The 17,500-nt window shown below is 35.3% G+C and overlaps 1 protein-coding gene across 22 annotated transcripts in view; it reads right to left on the bottom strand.

The window, feature by feature from the left end:
* Nucleotides 1-17,500, bottom strand: part of LOC136830235 (atrial natriuretic peptide-converting enzyme) — an 848,233-nt gene that overhangs the window by 65,015 nt on the left and 765,718 nt on the right. For all 22 annotated transcript variants that reach the window (XM_067089549.1, XM_067089544.1, XM_067089546.1 and 19 more), the window contains 2 exons: nucleotides 7,875-8,088; nucleotides 4,904-5,070 (listed from right to left, as the gene is read on the bottom strand). In XM_067089549.1, coding sequence (XP_066945650.1) covers nucleotides 4,904-5,070; nucleotides 7,875-8,088 — 381 coding nt within the window. The remainder of the gene's footprint in view (nucleotides 1-4,903; nucleotides 5,071-7,874; nucleotides 8,089-17,500) is intronic.

The raw sequence follows: 17,500 nt of genomic DNA, 5'->3' as shown, positions 1-17,500 counted from the left end.
CTGTGCAGTCTATTAGACACACGTCTCCATGATTATAACTTAGAAACCTAGATTTTAAACGTATATATATATATATATATATATATATATATATATATATATATATATATATATATATATATATATATATATATATATATGTATATATATGTATATATATATATATATATATATATATATATATATATATATATATATATATATATATATATATATATATATATGTGTGTGTGTGTATATGTGTGTGTGTGTATTCCACAAACTTGCGAATCAGTCGGTAAGTGTTAAACAAATGTTGTGTTCCTTTTATAATCAACACTGATTTCCAAATAGGGGCTGTCTATAGCCTACAGTCTGCCTTGTGCGGGAGACTGTAGGAACCACTGCGGGCTCTTTAGAGCATCCTTACCTGTCCAAATTCTCTAACTGTCTGTGGATCTAATTATCGTCTCTTTTTAAATATGAATGAATTTTGCACCAAAATATCTAAGAGGTCTTTTCAACCATTCTCTACGAATGTACTTCCTTGTCGCTTCCTCAAACCCCTCCCAACACACACACACACACACACACCCCCTTTTTTGCTAATGCAATAATTAAAGCTTTGTTAGATGCAATACACTAGCAATACGCTACCACTGTAATACAAAACGTTTCATTTGGTATGATACAAAATATTTGCCGGTTCTGAACAAAATTTATCACCTGGCCTTTTGTGTCGATCAGCGTTATTTTATGCAATTAAAAGTTTTATTGCTACTATTATTATTTTCATTATTATTATTATTATTATTATTATTATTATTATTATTATTATTATTATTATTATTATTATTATTATTATTATTGTTGTTGTTGTTGTTGCTGAATTATTTTGCTGATGTTGTTGAATTTATCCTTCTTCCTCAATCACTTCATAATCTACAAATAGGCGAAGCCTATAAATACATCACTTAATAATGAACTTTATTTCCACTTTCTGTTTTATAATTTATGATGGATACAGCCTCCCTTCCTCGGAATATTAATTATATATCTGAATTCAACTTGAATAACAAAATTTTCAGAATAAATTTCAATTGTGCTTCGTTCTGAAGGAAACATATCTGGATTATTCTGACACTGCTGTCCATTTGAATTTAGAATTGATAATATCCATGAAAAAATCAAACTTAAGAGTTACATTCTTTCCTAAATTAAATATAAAAGATCCGACTTCCACGAATAAATGTCATTCAAATCTGCTGTGTTCTTCTAAATGAAAAACTGTTGCTTGGTCAGACGTCTAAAAAAGTCTCTAAGTAATTTGACCTCTCTTGATAATTTTGATAACCTGAAAAGAAGTAACGGAAAACAGGACATACACGCAGTTATAATTATAATACAAATTCGTTGTATTTTTCTAGATGACTTTTGGTTAACCAAAAGTAATCGAGAAAAATACTTGTCCCAGCAGCGAAGTGAAGTTTCTTTCAGTCTTCGATTATTCTTTTTCCAAGTATTTGATTTATCATCTTCTAATTCCTCCCCCTCTACCCTCTCCTCCGTCTCCTATCCTTTCGCAGCCTACAGTAGCTAATAGTAGCAACATTCATGGGAAAAGCCAAGTTTCAGTCGGGCCGGAGGTATGAAGGGTGAGTCCTTTGTAACAAAAATTCATGTTGTCACGAATTTTAATTCTAACTTTTTCATAAAACATTTTTGATACTTCGTCACTGGTTTTTAATTACAGAACGTGTACTGTCGCTTTGTATTAGGAAATAAATTGTAACGTATAATTTAAATTTCATAACTTTTATGAGTTTAAATGCCATAATTGTTTCTCCTTGCCAGAATAAGAATGTGGGCGAACAACCCCTCCCACCCATGGCCACGCCCTTGGCGAAGAGTCACCTGGCCCAACAAATGCTGCATGTAAAACATAGATTCTGAAATAACCAACTCTGCTTAACACATGTCACAGAAATGAGCTTTCGGAGAGGAATCTGGTATGTAAAAATATTCGTTTGTTGGGTACAGGACTAAGGTTCCTTGCATGCTAAGTTTTTTTTCTTCACTGAGATTCAAACATAACGAATTGACCTATGAAGTTGGAAGAGGATTGCAAGATTAATCAATATGTCGGATGATTTTGGAACAAATTCTTATCCTCTACTGTGATAATGATTTTGTTTTACATCGTTACAAACTAACAAACTAATACTATATATATATATATATATATATATATATATATATATATATATATATATATATATATATATATATATATATATATATATATATATATATAAAGACAAAATCAAAATCCACGATTCAAAGAGAAAGACTGGAGTGCTGCGAGACCTTTCGAAAGGCCTCGCAGCATTCCAGCGTTTCTCTTTCCTTCGTGGATTTTGTCTTTATTTATATATTCATCACGTTCCATATTTTCGCGATTCAGTTATACACACACACACACATACATACATACATACATACATACATACATACATACATACATACATACATACATAAAGTTAAGTAGGCTATATCTTAGTTTAACCATATTAACAGCTCTCCTAGGGCTGGCCCGAAGGATTATTTATTTTTACGTGGCTAAGAACCATAGCAACGGGACCTACAGCTTATTGTGGAATCCGAACCACATTATAGCAAGAAATGAATTTCTATCACAAATTCCTCTAATTCTTCATGGTCGGTCGGATAACTCGCGACCAACAGAGTGGTAGCTGAGAACGGAACCCGCTCACGCGAGGAACTATATACATATATATACATACATATATATATATATATATATATATATATATATATATATATATATATATATATATATATATATATATATATATATATATATATATATATATATATATATGCACTGGTAGCAATCAACGTGACCACTTAAATAATCGGTTTCTTCACACTTTCTGGATTTGCTTGTCACTACAAAGCATCACAGCCGAAATAAAGAAAAATGAAGAAACTCTAGCATCCACAGGCAGATTCGAACTCACTCGCGATGACCTGGGCTGAGGCTAAGCTAAAAAAAAAAAGAGCTCATTGTGACTGTTTCAAGTATATGGTAAAAGCGACCAGTTTTTTTATATATATATAATCATATTTATGTATGTATAAATATAAATATACTGCATAATTATAACGATATATACATTCCTATACACATACACATATATATATATATATATGTATACATAAAAAAATATATATATATATATGTATATATAAATTTATATTACATGTATATATGTATATATACAGTATATATATATATATATATATATATATATATATATATATATATATATATATATAAATAAATATAAATATATAGTATATATATTATACATATAGCGTATGTAAGCACTGCCGCGCGTGTGAGTGTGTGAAATATTGATCAAAAGACATTGCTTTGTTTCGTTATTCCGCTTTCAAAAGTTACCCTCTACCATTTCAATACATGGTTGCCCTCTCCCTATTCATAAATTCGCGTTCTTATATTACAAACCGTGTATTGCATAAATGAAAACACCTCTCCTTTATAAGCAATTTCAAAGAATATAATTGCAAGCCCATGAATCAAAAGAGACGGCTAACCGAAAGCAACGAGATCAAATTAAATAAGATATTTTCATAGTCACTTCTTCTATCAGTCGATTGCACGAGGTAATGGGTCTTGATGAGGCGTAAAATCCAACAAAATACTGTATGATATTGCTTAAATATATTTAAAATAACAACTCTTTACTAACATCTTGGACATCTAATAAAAAAAATTGAATGATTTTTCATAAATAGTTTATTATAAGGTTCCGTGACATATACTAACATGCACGATAATTTTTCAACTGGAAAACTTTAATTTAATATATGATTCAGAATTTAAACTTATCACAAGAATTCCAGCTTTTAAATGACCAAATAAATGTTAACAAAATCTTTTTGTGATCTTAAATTTTATACACAGAGAAAATGAAACATATTTAAGTTTTTCCCAACAATTTCGATTTTTTTATGGAGAAAGAAACCAATTTATGGTGAAAGTTTAAAATTGTATTAATGTTACATCTGAGAGTAAATAACCATTGTTTCCATGGAAGTCTAATGGTATGTCCTCGTGTTGCTTTAACGTCTGTACGATTGTCTAAAAAGCTTTTTTTTTTTAACAAGACTCAAATGCCATGTTGGTCTAATAATTCTAAGTCAGTGGGTAATAGGCTATACCATTGGTTTCAAATCTTCTATATCGAACTACATTATGCTAATTTACCTAATGTTTCAACATTAGCCTGCCATCATCTTGTTTGTTAACATCTGCATTTTATCTACCATTTTCTTGTCTGTCTAGGAACACACCTCAAAAACAGTCTCATAAAATTTATTTTGGTTAAGCAATGGATGAGATAAATATCTAGGTATGGTTAACTTGGGCTAGATTGGGTTAGGTTATGCTAGACAAAGAAAAGTTCAGTAAGGCCGAGTAGTTTCTTTTAAACTAGGTAAGGTTAGGTTATACTAGACAAGGTAAAGCTTGATAGATTAGGCAAGGTTAGGTTATGCTTGCTAAGGCTATTTAGGTAAGGTTGTATATAATCTGAGCTCGGTTGGATTGGACTAGGTAGGGTTAGGCTAGGATAGATAAGGTTGTTTTGTTGTTCCATGGTTTATCATCAACCTCCTGGGGCAGTTTTGGAGGTTCTACTCCACTAAACCTCGTTCTGTCAACCAGGATGACCCCTCATATTGTTAAGTTTCCTTGAACGACTAGTTAGCTATATTTATATTTTTTCCTGTTATGGACACGTAGGTTGGAAGCCAATGGAAGATTTGCAGCAAAAAGGAAGCACGATTCAAAAAATGGTAGAGATAACCTACATACCTTGTATTTCCACAGTATCCTCGTTAATTTTGATACCCGCCAGCGCTCGGGATTCTGGGCGTCGTATTTCGGCTACCAGGACCAAGTACAGGTCGGCCGCGTCCAGGTGCAAACGACGGTAGTTGATGTGAAGGTTGAAGTGTACTACAAGGCGGTTCTCAGGACCTCTGTTGGTAGAAGATGATCGGGATTGATTGGCATGATACACTGATAAATCCAGTGTTAGGAGTATACAAAAATGCTTGAGTCAATTCAAAATGAAAATCAGTGTTTGAGATATTACATTTCTATCTTTAGTGACCAGCCAAACACATACTGAAAGCATAAATATGACAGATGAAAACTGATAAAACATTTTTTTAAAGAAGCGTAAATCCAGGTGTATATTCTCATACACAATACACAATTGTTTTAATTAAGCACACATGAACAGCACAGCTTGTATAAGTATTCGTGGTTGGCTGCTTGGTTGAAATGTAGGGCACAAATACAAGCAAATAAAGGCACCCAGCACCCACACATCATTCGGACCATTTCTTAAATACAAGAAGCCATCCTTACATAAAAGGGAAACAATGCCAAATTAAAAAAAACATCTATCCCTCCAGAACGTTTGCATGACGTAATGTAATAAAAAAAAAGTTTTACTATTTTGATTCTAAAATGCAAATACTCTAGCACAAACATGCCCATTACTGTGTGCACTGTACCAAAGCAAGTGCAAATTTGTACTTTTAATTGTGGAACACGCAAATAGACAACATTTATCTAGCTGAGGTAAAATCTCTTTGCATGGCGGGGGCGCGCGGCATAATTTGGGGGCATTCGTTGCTGGAATGTCATACAAAAAAGTGACAACGTCAAGTGACCTATCATGTCAACAGGGCCTGAGGCATTCATCAATTACTGCGTTTTCATCAGAACGGGACAATTTATTCATTCGCTTACATTCATGGGGTACAAAGGCCTCGCATTCCGACCGAAATTTCTCTCTCTCTCTCTCTCTCTCTCTCTCTCTCTCTCTCTCTCTCTCTCTCTTCAATTCTATGATGGAAAGCGCTGGCTGCCGGCAATTTTTTTTTTTTTTTGTAAGAGAAGGTCTCTGACTCTCTTTCTCTCTCTCTCTCTCTCTCTCACACACACTTTCTCTATATTGTTAAGTGGAATACGCTTGCTTTTCTATCCAATTCGTTTAACAAGAGAAGGTCTCTTATTAGAACTTTTTCCTGTTCAATAGGAGAGAATGGCACAATTTCTCTTAATCACTCCCTCAAATAAAATAACGGACACGCTTACTGAAATTTTTTTCGCAATAAGAGAAGTGAAATGACAAATCCAAGAGCAAGGCGCAGAGGCCGGCGGACTCTGGAAAAATGATTTTGAAGGAGGGGCAACAAGGACAGGAAGAAAATTCTGGAGTTAGATGGTAGAGGGAAAAAGAACAGACAGCAGGCCATGAAATGTGATCATTGGTGTATTTAACAGAACCAACGCTCACCTGAATCGAACCAAGGCTTTATTAGATCGAACCGAGGTTTTAGTAGAACGAACGGAGAGCAAGTTCAAAAAGAACTCCTATCGCTGTTTTTTTTTTTTATTTACCATAGCTTATCTTGTCATCTCATTTGTGAGTTCAGCGTCAAACATGAAATCTCTTTTTAAAGACCAACACTACGGGAAAATCAGCAATATTAGCATTTTGCCTCCTCTATTCCTTCATGTTTATGGGATCCTTACTGTTTACATACTTCATGTGTGGGTGTGTGTGTCAAATATAGCAGTCAATATGTATTGCCTTGTTAGAAACTAGTAATCATTATAAAAATAAATGAAAAAAAATAAGAGAAAGAATCCAATTCAAGCGGCCGCCTGAAATAGTACAGCACTGAAATGACGATAAGACCAATGTCTAAAGAAGTCCAATAATACCTCTTCTTTCCTACAGAAACCCTGTAGGCTTTGTAGAAAGATTCCAGCCACTCTTTTTCTTTTTTATTTCTAAACCTCATTGAAACTCGCCTTATGTAATCAATTCTTAATTATGATAAAAATCGATCAACACTCATTAAAGAACAGAGGCAGATGCCGCTCGTTGATGAGTTTTCTATTCACAAACTTCCTCTATTCAATTGGGCGTCAATTCAACTGAAGTGAACGATGATACCGGAAGGACCGAGGAAGTGAGGAGGAGGGGCGTTTCGGGCCTGGAGTTCTAACTTGGAAATATTAGGAGGTTTTGGTACCGAAGACTTTTCGAGTAATGGAGAGAAGAGGTGACCACAGTTCCAAGTACACAAGAGTATAAAGTCCCCAAATTTAAAACTGCACATTCTCATCCGTATACGCTAGCAACTGCAGTATTATTTTTAGGCATTTCCATGAAGAAAACAAGTATACAGAAGTACACATACACGTACATACACACACATTATATATCATATACACAACCACACACATTATAAACATATATGTATATATATTATATATGCTATACTTATTCATATATATTGCAGTGTAACTATAAAATATTTGCTGTTATAACAGAATTCCATCTAATGAAGGTTGCCCATAAAAACACGAAAAACGTAGATTTTCTAGCGTTATGTTTAGGAAACTACTGTTTTCCTCAACGGACAGGTGAGGGGAACAGTAACTTCCGAAATTTTATGCTAGTAAATCTGCTGTACGCTTTTCGTGTTTTTATGGGTAACCTGTATTACTAACATACATATATTCATACATGCATATAATATATATATATATATATATATATATATATATATATATATACATATATATATATATATTATATATATATACATATATATATATATATATATATATATATATATATATATATATATATATATATATATATATATATATATATATATATATATATATATATATATATATATATATATATATATACATGCACATCTCTGCATACGGAAAACAAAAGTGATCTCACCTGTCCAACCCAAGAACCTCAGCCCTGATGAAAACATTTTTGAACACCGAATTCTTGTAGACATTGTCTAGTCTGGCTGCGTACTGTCTGGCTGTTGCTGAATATGTGACGCTGTTGGGATCAGACAGTGCTGGAGACCACCTGTCTCCGCTCTCCACCTGAAACACTCCGCGGAAAACGTGCTCGTGGGGCAGTTCGAGACCCAGAAATTGATCTGAAAAGAGGGAAAACCAGAGACCGGATTAGTTGTAAGAATTTCAGATCTCAAAGATTTATCTGAATAAGTAAAAATTAACAAAAGGAAACTGAACCTCAAAAATTGATATGAAAATAGCTGCAATATAATGGAGAACTAATTGCAGGAACTACAGGACTCAATCGTTGATTTGAACATACAAAAAGTATGGGACCCAAACTCTCCCCTTGAAAGATAACATGGAATATACGGTGCAGGAACTTTTTGAGTCACAACTCACTCTGAAAATAGAGGGTATGAATGATGGAGAAACGTAGCTACTGATCTGATAACATGTGGATGAAAAATAACGCAAGATTTCCGACCCCAAAACTTATTATGCTACATGTACTGGAACAACTTAAGAGAAAAATATTCTTAAAATAAATACAAATAAAGGAAAAATATACCAATTGAAAAAAAAAGACATCGGCGGAGAATGAGATGCAAAAACTTATAAAACCAAAAATTGCTACGAAATTAACATAAACTGATCTGGAGACAAGGAAAAAAAGGCGAAGAGTGAGGCGCAAGAACTTATAGCGTTCTAAACTGCTATAACAATTGGTAACAAAAATTAAGGAAGGAAGGCCTAGATACTGAGTTAAAATAAATAGAGACTGTAAACTTCAATGTCCACTCCTCAAAACTATTCGCTCAATAGATAAAAGACGAAACGGGCCGAAGTTTCTTCGGAACAATCGCGTTTTCTGTCCGTTGGTGGACTCAGCCACGGCCCAAAAAACTCTTAGCCGCGGCCCATAAAACTCAGCCACGGTCCGGTGGTGGCCTATGTTGTTGGTACATATAGTGCTGCCAGAAGTATGATTATGGCTAAGGTTAACCTAAAATAAAATAAAAACTACTGAGGCTAGATGGCTGTCATTTGGCATGTTAGATGATTGCAGGGTGAATGATCAACATACCAATTTGCAGCACTCTAGCCTCAGTAGTTTTTAAGATCTTAGGGCGGACGGACAGACATAGCCGGCACAATAATTTTCTTTTACAGAAAACTAAAACTACCGTTCGAAAACAATATACCCGGATTCCTAGAACCCTGCTTCTACTCAAAACAGATGAGGGAACCAGATATTCATCCGAAAATCGATGATAACACCTATATATCTATCTGAAAATAAATGAAGAGACGGAGATATTCACGCGAAACTGATGAAGACACCCGGATATTTATACAAAAATAGATGAAGAGATCCAGGTATTTGCAAGTAGATATATGTATGCCTATTGTTTTTCAGATAAAGTGACCCAGTGTTATTTATCTGAAAACAGATGAAGAGATACAGTTATTTTAATTAAAATAAACGAAGAGACCAAAACATATATCCGAAAATAGATGAATACCAATTGTTTTTAAGATGGAAGAGAACCATCATTATTTTTTCAAAACAGATAATGAGACATACATATTTATCTAAAAGCAGTAAAGAAACACAGGTATTTATGTGAAACTGATGACGCAGCTCAGGTATTTATCTGAAAACAGATGAAGAGACCCTGATATCTATCTGAAAATAGACCCAAATATTTATCTAAAATTGATGAAAAGACCAAGATATTTATCTGATATTTGATAAGAGACCTACAGTAGATACTTGGATGAAGAGACCGTTGTTACTTATGTGAAAACAGGCGACGACAGATATTCATTAGAAAACAGATAAATAAACAATGACAAACAAGAACTCAAAGGCATGTCATTCTGCAAATGAAAATGACAAAAAATGGAGAATAAGGTGCAGAAACTGAAAGATCTCCGTTGTTTTGAAAACAGTAGATATTAATTTGGATAGTAACATCAAATGTCTCGAAAAAAAAATGACAGAAACTGGCCTGAAAAGAAATAAAATATGAGAAACAAGATGCAAAAACTCAGTTGATCTAGAGGGTTCGAAACTAATATGAAACGAATAAAAAACATGGGATTAAACAGATGTAATACAGAATGTGTTAGTGTGAAGTGAGCTAACCTGACAATTAATTACCTCAAGATGAATGAATACAAAGTAACACGAGACCAAAGATTAATGGAGTGCAGCATCCGGCAGCAATAATTACACCAAGAAAACAATTACGGTCAAGAAAATACCATAGATGCACGAACATGAATCTATGGTATTCCATCTCCGTTTTTCATTTACAGCTCCACAGCAAAATTCATAATGTTTTTGGTCTAAAGTTCTAAGTCTTGCAATACTGTTGAAGTGTCCGAAATGATATCTTTCTCTTGTGATTCCCTATAATTTTTGTATGAGATTTCTGCTGAAAAAAGTTTTAAATTCGTAAGGAAATGAGTGAAGAAATTTTCTTTGTGGATTACGCTAAAGTTCTGTCATTCGTTAAAAAAAAATCAGACTGAAAAAATATTTATCTATAATCATATTTTTTTAGTGGAGACGATTTCCCTGGATATACGATCATTAAACTGTTTATCACTAAATTCTCTGAGACTGAAACTACAAAAAACCAAATTATTACAAAAACAGATTCAGATATAATAGCATTTGGGTCTGCCTAATCTCATTTACCAGAATGCAGAAAATTTCTGCTTTTCTTTACTACCAAAAAAATGATGATCAAACAGCTGAGGACCTTAAAACACACACACACACACACTTACAAAGACCTGGTCTTTACTTCCCCCTTTTTGCTGGATTTCATTTCCTCCTTTCCCTAAATTTTCAACTAATAACTTTTTTTTTTTTTTTTTTACCTAGGCGACGGGTTCTACTCTGCCCTGTCTAACCTGAAATAATTTATTGATAGGAATGAAATCGTCGAGCCAACAAACATTAAGAAAAAAAATCCATAAATAAATGAAAGGAACAGAGAAATTTAATTACAAAGAAAAATTATCAATAAAATTTACGCTCTATATTTTACATATTAGTCAAACATAAAAAATGTGAACAATATAATAAAATGTAAACCTTATCTCATTATTATCAAACATATTGATGAATAATTGACGGCGTTTTAAAGTCACTGGAGCGATAAAAAGGCCATTATTTTTCAATACATCAAAGTATAACCCTCGCTTATTTTATAATTTCATTAATATTCAACAGTTCAGCGTACTCTTTTGTAAGCTAAGAATAACGTAACATGAAAGAACATAAATTGGCTAATGCATGCGAGCGATCTTTACATATTTTATTAATTATAGATTATCGCTTAATCTGAGGCCAAATACCCAAGAGAAAGTTGGGTGCTACTTGCAATGTTCCTTCGATGGAGCACTGTAAGTGGTACTAGGGCCGTTTCGCAGCATTCTTTCGAACCAAGATGCTTTTCGTTTCGTATCTTTGTTCTCTTCCCATATAACTTTCCAGCTTCTTTAAAATACCTAACTTCTGTTTTCGCAACTCATTTATGAGCAATTCCTTGGACCATCCCCGTCAGAGCGTCTGGGTAAACAGTGCAACATAGTCGAACAAACAGTAGGTAGAATCGGATGGGGTTGAAATGGAGTAGGTATTGGAAGGAAGTAGATTTGCCGAATACCAGTCAGTACAGGGTCTTGTCCACGGAGAAGCCCATAAGAGACAATAAACGTGTGTGGGGTTGAAGAGGCTGGTGTAGACCTATGGTTACTTGGTCCAAAGGGCGCTTGATTTATCTCCAGGTCACATACTGCTTATACGGTCCATGTATTGATTAGCCAAAGGTACTAAGCATATGCAAATTTTTCTTTCAGAAACAATGAAATGTATCACCTGAAATACATACTTGGTTATACCTTATTTCAGGATTGTTTCTCATCTACTTTGTATAAACAGTGTGAAGACAAGCTCTGGGCTTGGTTGTTTTTAATCTGCTTCGTATTGCAAAAAATAAACCGGACTGTATATTCCTAAGTTAGATAGTAACTTAAGCAGGTTTACATAACACGTAAAATATGCCTAAGCAACGTACATGTAGGTGGAAATTCCTAGTTTGGAGAGTTTTTAAATTCTCCAGGCATAAAAGATATGCAAATTACCTAGCCTCAATATTATTAGCCTCCTTTGTCTCTAATTTATGTAGACCTAATTACCATTTGCTGGTATTCATATATTCTTGGTCTGAATCATTTCCAATCTCCCTAGGCCTAATTATTCCTTAAAACTTCACAAAACAAAATCAATCTGACTAATTAGTACACTCAGTTTAATTTGCTTACCAAACACAATTGCATCTGTAAGCCTAATTAACATACCAGGAAGGAAAAGGAGCTGATTTGTATTTCTCAGAACAAAAATAATTTTTCACACTGTTTTCATATACAAAAGTAAGTGAATAAAAACAACTGTATTATACTGAAGCTAACTCTCGTACAGTATCAATACCAAATAGAAGAGTAGCAGTACTAAATGCAATGTAGAAATGATAGCCACACACATGCACACACACACACACACACACACACACACACACAGAGAGAGAGAGAGAGAGAGAGAGAGAGAGAGAGAGAGAGAGAGAGAGAGAGAGAGAGAGAGAATGTGAAACAGCTTGGTAGTGACGAATCAACCACGGGAACTTCGGCAGTTTGAAAGTGAAAATGGCATTTAAGTCAATAAAGCCGCCAAAATTGAAAACTCGTGTGGACCCAGCGGGAAAAATGGTGCTCGTTAATTGGCGATAAAATCAACATCATAAAAAAAAAGGGCAAAACAAAGAATACAGCTCTGTAAGAAATACCTTTTCCCTAGAATCGTTGCATTTAGATCAGTCTTCAATAACCTGGACTGATTGAATATAATTAGTCCTATAACATAAAACATCCAGTGTAAAAAAAACTCCTCCGGCTTCGGTTACATGGAACAGATCAATCTAACTCAATTTCAGTTTCAATATACAGAATATAATTTCTGACGAGAATGAACAACAAAAATGATAAAAAGTTTAAACGATTGCTTAACACTGTTCTCGCACTGCAAGGAAATTGGGAAGAGAGCGGAGATAGTGGAGGGGTGGGGGTTGTTGGGGGCGGGGGCTAGGACTGAAGCAGGCATCGTAGGAGGAAGAACGAGGAAGAAAGGAGGATGATAATGGCGGTCACATCGGCAGAACAGAAGAATTCGAATAAATACGATTAAAAGGGAGTAATAACACGCTCAGTTAATGGGCGGCATTATGTAGGCTAATAGCGTTTGGTGCTAGTAGCGTTAAAGGCCCGGAGACGAGCGGAAGGAAGAGACGGGGCGAAGGCTGCAGTAGCTATAATAGTTCTCGTAGTACCAACATTAAGAGCAGTAGCGACAGCTCCAGTTGACAGAGCGCGTAGGCTTATGAAAACAGAAAATGGAGAGAGAGTCGACGGAAATGAGAGATAATGAGGAGAATAAAGGGGCGGAACCGGGAATTAAGGATAGACGCATAATCCGCTTTCTACAGTAGAAGTGGCCCAAGGCAGTAGGCTACAATATAAGAGGCCAGGAACACTGTTCAAGAGGGCACAGGGGCAGAAGGGCACCATAGGTATTGTACCCATGCAGAGGGACACTGTTCAGGAGTTCCTGAAGGTAGGAGGGCACCGCGTGCTGTGATCGGTTCTCGGGTGGAGGTTCTTGGGTGGGGTTGGAAGCGCCTTATGCCAAGTCCTGAGGAAAGGGCCACCGCAGAAGAGATCATTAGGGTAGAGGGGTACCGTACCGCAGGTCATGAGGGTAGTAGAAACACTGTATCACAGGTCATGAGGTTAGCAGAAGCACCATACCACAGGTCATGTAGGCAGCAGAAGCACTGCGGAAGAAGTCATGAGGGTAGAGGGCCACCACAGAAGAGATCATGAGGGTCTTAGAAGGGCACCGCGCACCAAGTCCTGGTGCTGAACGGTACCGCGTAGACGAGGTGCAGGGGTAAGAGGGTACCGCAGCAGCGTAGAAAGAGACGAAAGCATCACTGGGCGACGAAGTCGAGTTTCATCCGTCTTACTACTTGAGTGGAAAAGAAAGGCCTCCCAACTAATGCGGATTATAACAAAGGCTGTTGCACAGGAAGGAGGGGAAAGGAGAGGGTGGGGGAGGTAAGAGAGAGAGAGAGAGAGAGAGAGAGAGAGAGAGAGAGAGAGAGGAGGTGAACATTGGGTAGGGGGCCATAGAGGGGTAACTAGGCCGCTTGGCGAGTTAAAGATGTGAGGTCGAAGCGATATTACTTTGTTGAAAGGCAAAAGCGTAGAACTTTATATATATTTGTATGGGTATATATATCTGTATACCCACACATTCTATGGATAGATATATGTATGTATATGTTCTGTACGTGGTTACTTAGTAATGTGCGACCATGTATAACTGAACATGCGTATACACAAACTGTGTTAGTGGGTAACTAATATTAATAGTGAGAACTAAGAGTTCTTAATTTTCATAATCATACATACACACACACATTATATATATATATATATATATATATATATATATATATATATATATATATATATATATATATATATATATATATATATATTTATTTAGTGGGTGTGTGTTTGTGTGTGTGTAGGCACGCCTGTATGTATATAAGTTAAAAACTCTTAGTTTTAGCGTGACTTAGTTTTGAATATTAATATTAGTTATCCAATGACATAGCTTATACACACATATAATATATATATATATATATATATATATATATATATATATATATATATATATATATATATATATATATATATATATATATATATATGCGTGTGTGTGTCTGCGCGCGCATGTGTGTGTGTGTGTAAAGTTCTTTTAGCTGCATGTTGGGCACTATTCCACACTGCATAGCATTTAAAATCATTTTGCAAGTCTAAGTAAGATGAACCCGGGCGAAAGGGTTTCATAACTAGTGTTAAAAGCTTGAAAGCTTAATCAAAGGACCATTTTTTCTATTCCTTTGTGAGGGAATGCAGCATGATTGCCTCCGTGCATTGCCAACAAAGCGCTGGTTTCACATTTTACTTTCGTGAAATGTGGCGAAATAGACTGCTCTTAAATGAATAAAAAAGGCCTTAAAAAAGGTTTTAAGAACATGGAGTATTTTTTATGTAGTTCTTTTACTAATACGATAAGAATTCGCCTCATCTCATAATTACACATAATTGGCGATATTACAACAATGATTGAAATTGGAAAATATGTATCCACAGCACAGTGGAGCAATATTAATTGTTCTTTTTATGCCTGCTGCAAATCTTAATGTTTACATTTTCCCAGGCCTATCAACTCTGTAAAGGATGCAGGGAAGAGGTGCTGTTTTTGCTTCCTTCTGTGTTTGTGTGTGTGTGTGTGTGTGTGTGTGTGTGTGTGTGTGTGTGTGTGTGTGTGTGTGTGCGTGTGCGCGCATGTGTTTGAGCGTATGAATGGATTTGGATGTATCTAATTAAATACTCTTTGGTGAGCGACGGTTGTAATCTGACAAAATTAAATTGTCGCCGTCAAAGTAATCTCGCCCATCATGTGTTAATGAATGTATAAAAAAAAAACTTACTTCCTAGTCCTCGTGAAACAAACGTAAATAATGTAGCGTGTTGTGGTAACCATACCAGTCGCACGGCTTCTTAATTTTTAAATTATACAGGCGGAAGTATGCTTTTACCAGGTGCTCTTATCATCAATGCGTTTAAATACCATGTTTCTTCGTTGCTCTTTTCATACAATAGTATCTGTATCATCATCTCTTCCTTTTTTATTTTTCAGGTTATTATTCTCTTATTGCCGTGTTTCTTCTTTGTTTTCTTACACACTAATTTTTCCCTGAGTGTTAAACAGGATTTCTCTACCGCCAAGTCATTTTTCTCCGTCTAATGAGAGAGAGAGAGAGAGAGAGAGAGAGAGAGAGAGAGAGAGAGAGAGAGAGAGAGAGAGAGATTATGAAAAGAACCGATTTTTCAAAAGAAAATTTATCTTCGTTAATTCCTACCAAGTTAGGAAAACATTATTCGCTGAAAATTAACCCTGACCTCCTTTCCAGTCAGGTGGTGAACTGCTGCTACTACTACTACTACTACTAACTACTACTACTACTACTACTACCGCTGCTGCTGCTGCTGCTGCTTCTCTCCGTTGCTATTATAACATTTTTTTTTTAATAAAACAGGCCTCTCCTTAATAGAAAAGTTAGCTTTAGAGAAAAAAAGTCGTTGTTATATTCATTCTTTACCTGTTGCATTGTTGATGGACCATTTTCTTACTTAAAAATTATTCAAATAAATTAAATAAAGCTTGAAAATCCTCATAATTCCTCCACACAACACAGACGTCCTTTCATCAGCACGTCGACTTACATAAGATATAGACCGCCTTCAACTGTGTCTTCCACTTGCCGTTCAAATCCCATCTCGTATATCTACAACATAACATTCAAGATACTATAAACTTTCATGTTATTACTTTCTTTCATGTTATTATTATTATTATTATTATTATTATTATTAAACTCCGACTGGGTGTCTCCAGATCATATTTACTTAGTTTCTAAGCAATCACATATCGTGATGGGGTTGCGAGACTCATATTTTGGCCACTGGATGCTCACGAAACTTAGGTGTAGAAAAGTCAGGAATGTCTTGGCAGTTATCAATCAAAATCATAATAAGACCCAACGTTCTTTTAAGTCCATTCATCGGACGTCCAATGTCGAAGTAAACGTGTTACTGAAGGTGGATATATCATTATTATTATTATTAGCATCTATTATAGCAGTCCATTTATAACCAGGGAAGATTAAATACCGCGTGATCTGGAGCGTAAACTGTCCGACGTGGCGTGGCCTCGCGAGTGAATGGGAAAAGGCAGTGCAGGGTTTTCAGTGCCATCAATCACTCGAGTTTAATTAAGCGTAACGAGTTTCCTCAAACTTGGCATCTTGTGCCGAGTTCTAAGGAGTAATAATGACTCGCATTATATCCTTAGGCCTCGCATTCATACGAATGCCCTGGAAACATCTCGCGGTGCCCTCTGAGAAGCCTCCGGCCTGGTGTCACGACTGTTCGCGGAGTGAAAGGTTCTCGCTAACTTTCGATAACAAATGGTGTTGAAGGGTTAATGGGGCAGTGAAGGTTTTTAATCTTTTTATCTGGAGCCACTCCTCATATAGGGTGAAATGGCTTATTAGCGACCCTCTTAACTTGTCCATCTCTTCACAGTTTTGGGATATGCCGGTCACTACAAAGCCTTTAATACGAAATGAAGAAACCCAACTAACTGCTCTTATATGTATTTGTATATATATATATATATATATATATATATATATATATATATATATATATATATATATATATATATATATATATATATATATGTGTGTGTGTGTACACACACATATACATATAAAATACATATATAGCAGTTAGCTGGGTTTCTTCATTTCGTATTAAAGGCTTTGTAGTGACCGGCGT

Source organism: Macrobrachium rosenbergii, chromosome 46 (assembly GCF_040412425.1).
Source record: "Macrobrachium rosenbergii isolate ZJJX-2024 chromosome 46, ASM4041242v1, whole genome shotgun sequence".
Lineage (NCBI taxonomy): Eukaryota > Metazoa > Arthropoda > Malacostraca > Decapoda > Palaemonidae > Macrobrachium > Macrobrachium rosenbergii.
Note: the sequence above shows the minus strand (reverse complement) of the source record. Positions and strands in the feature narration are given on the sequence as shown.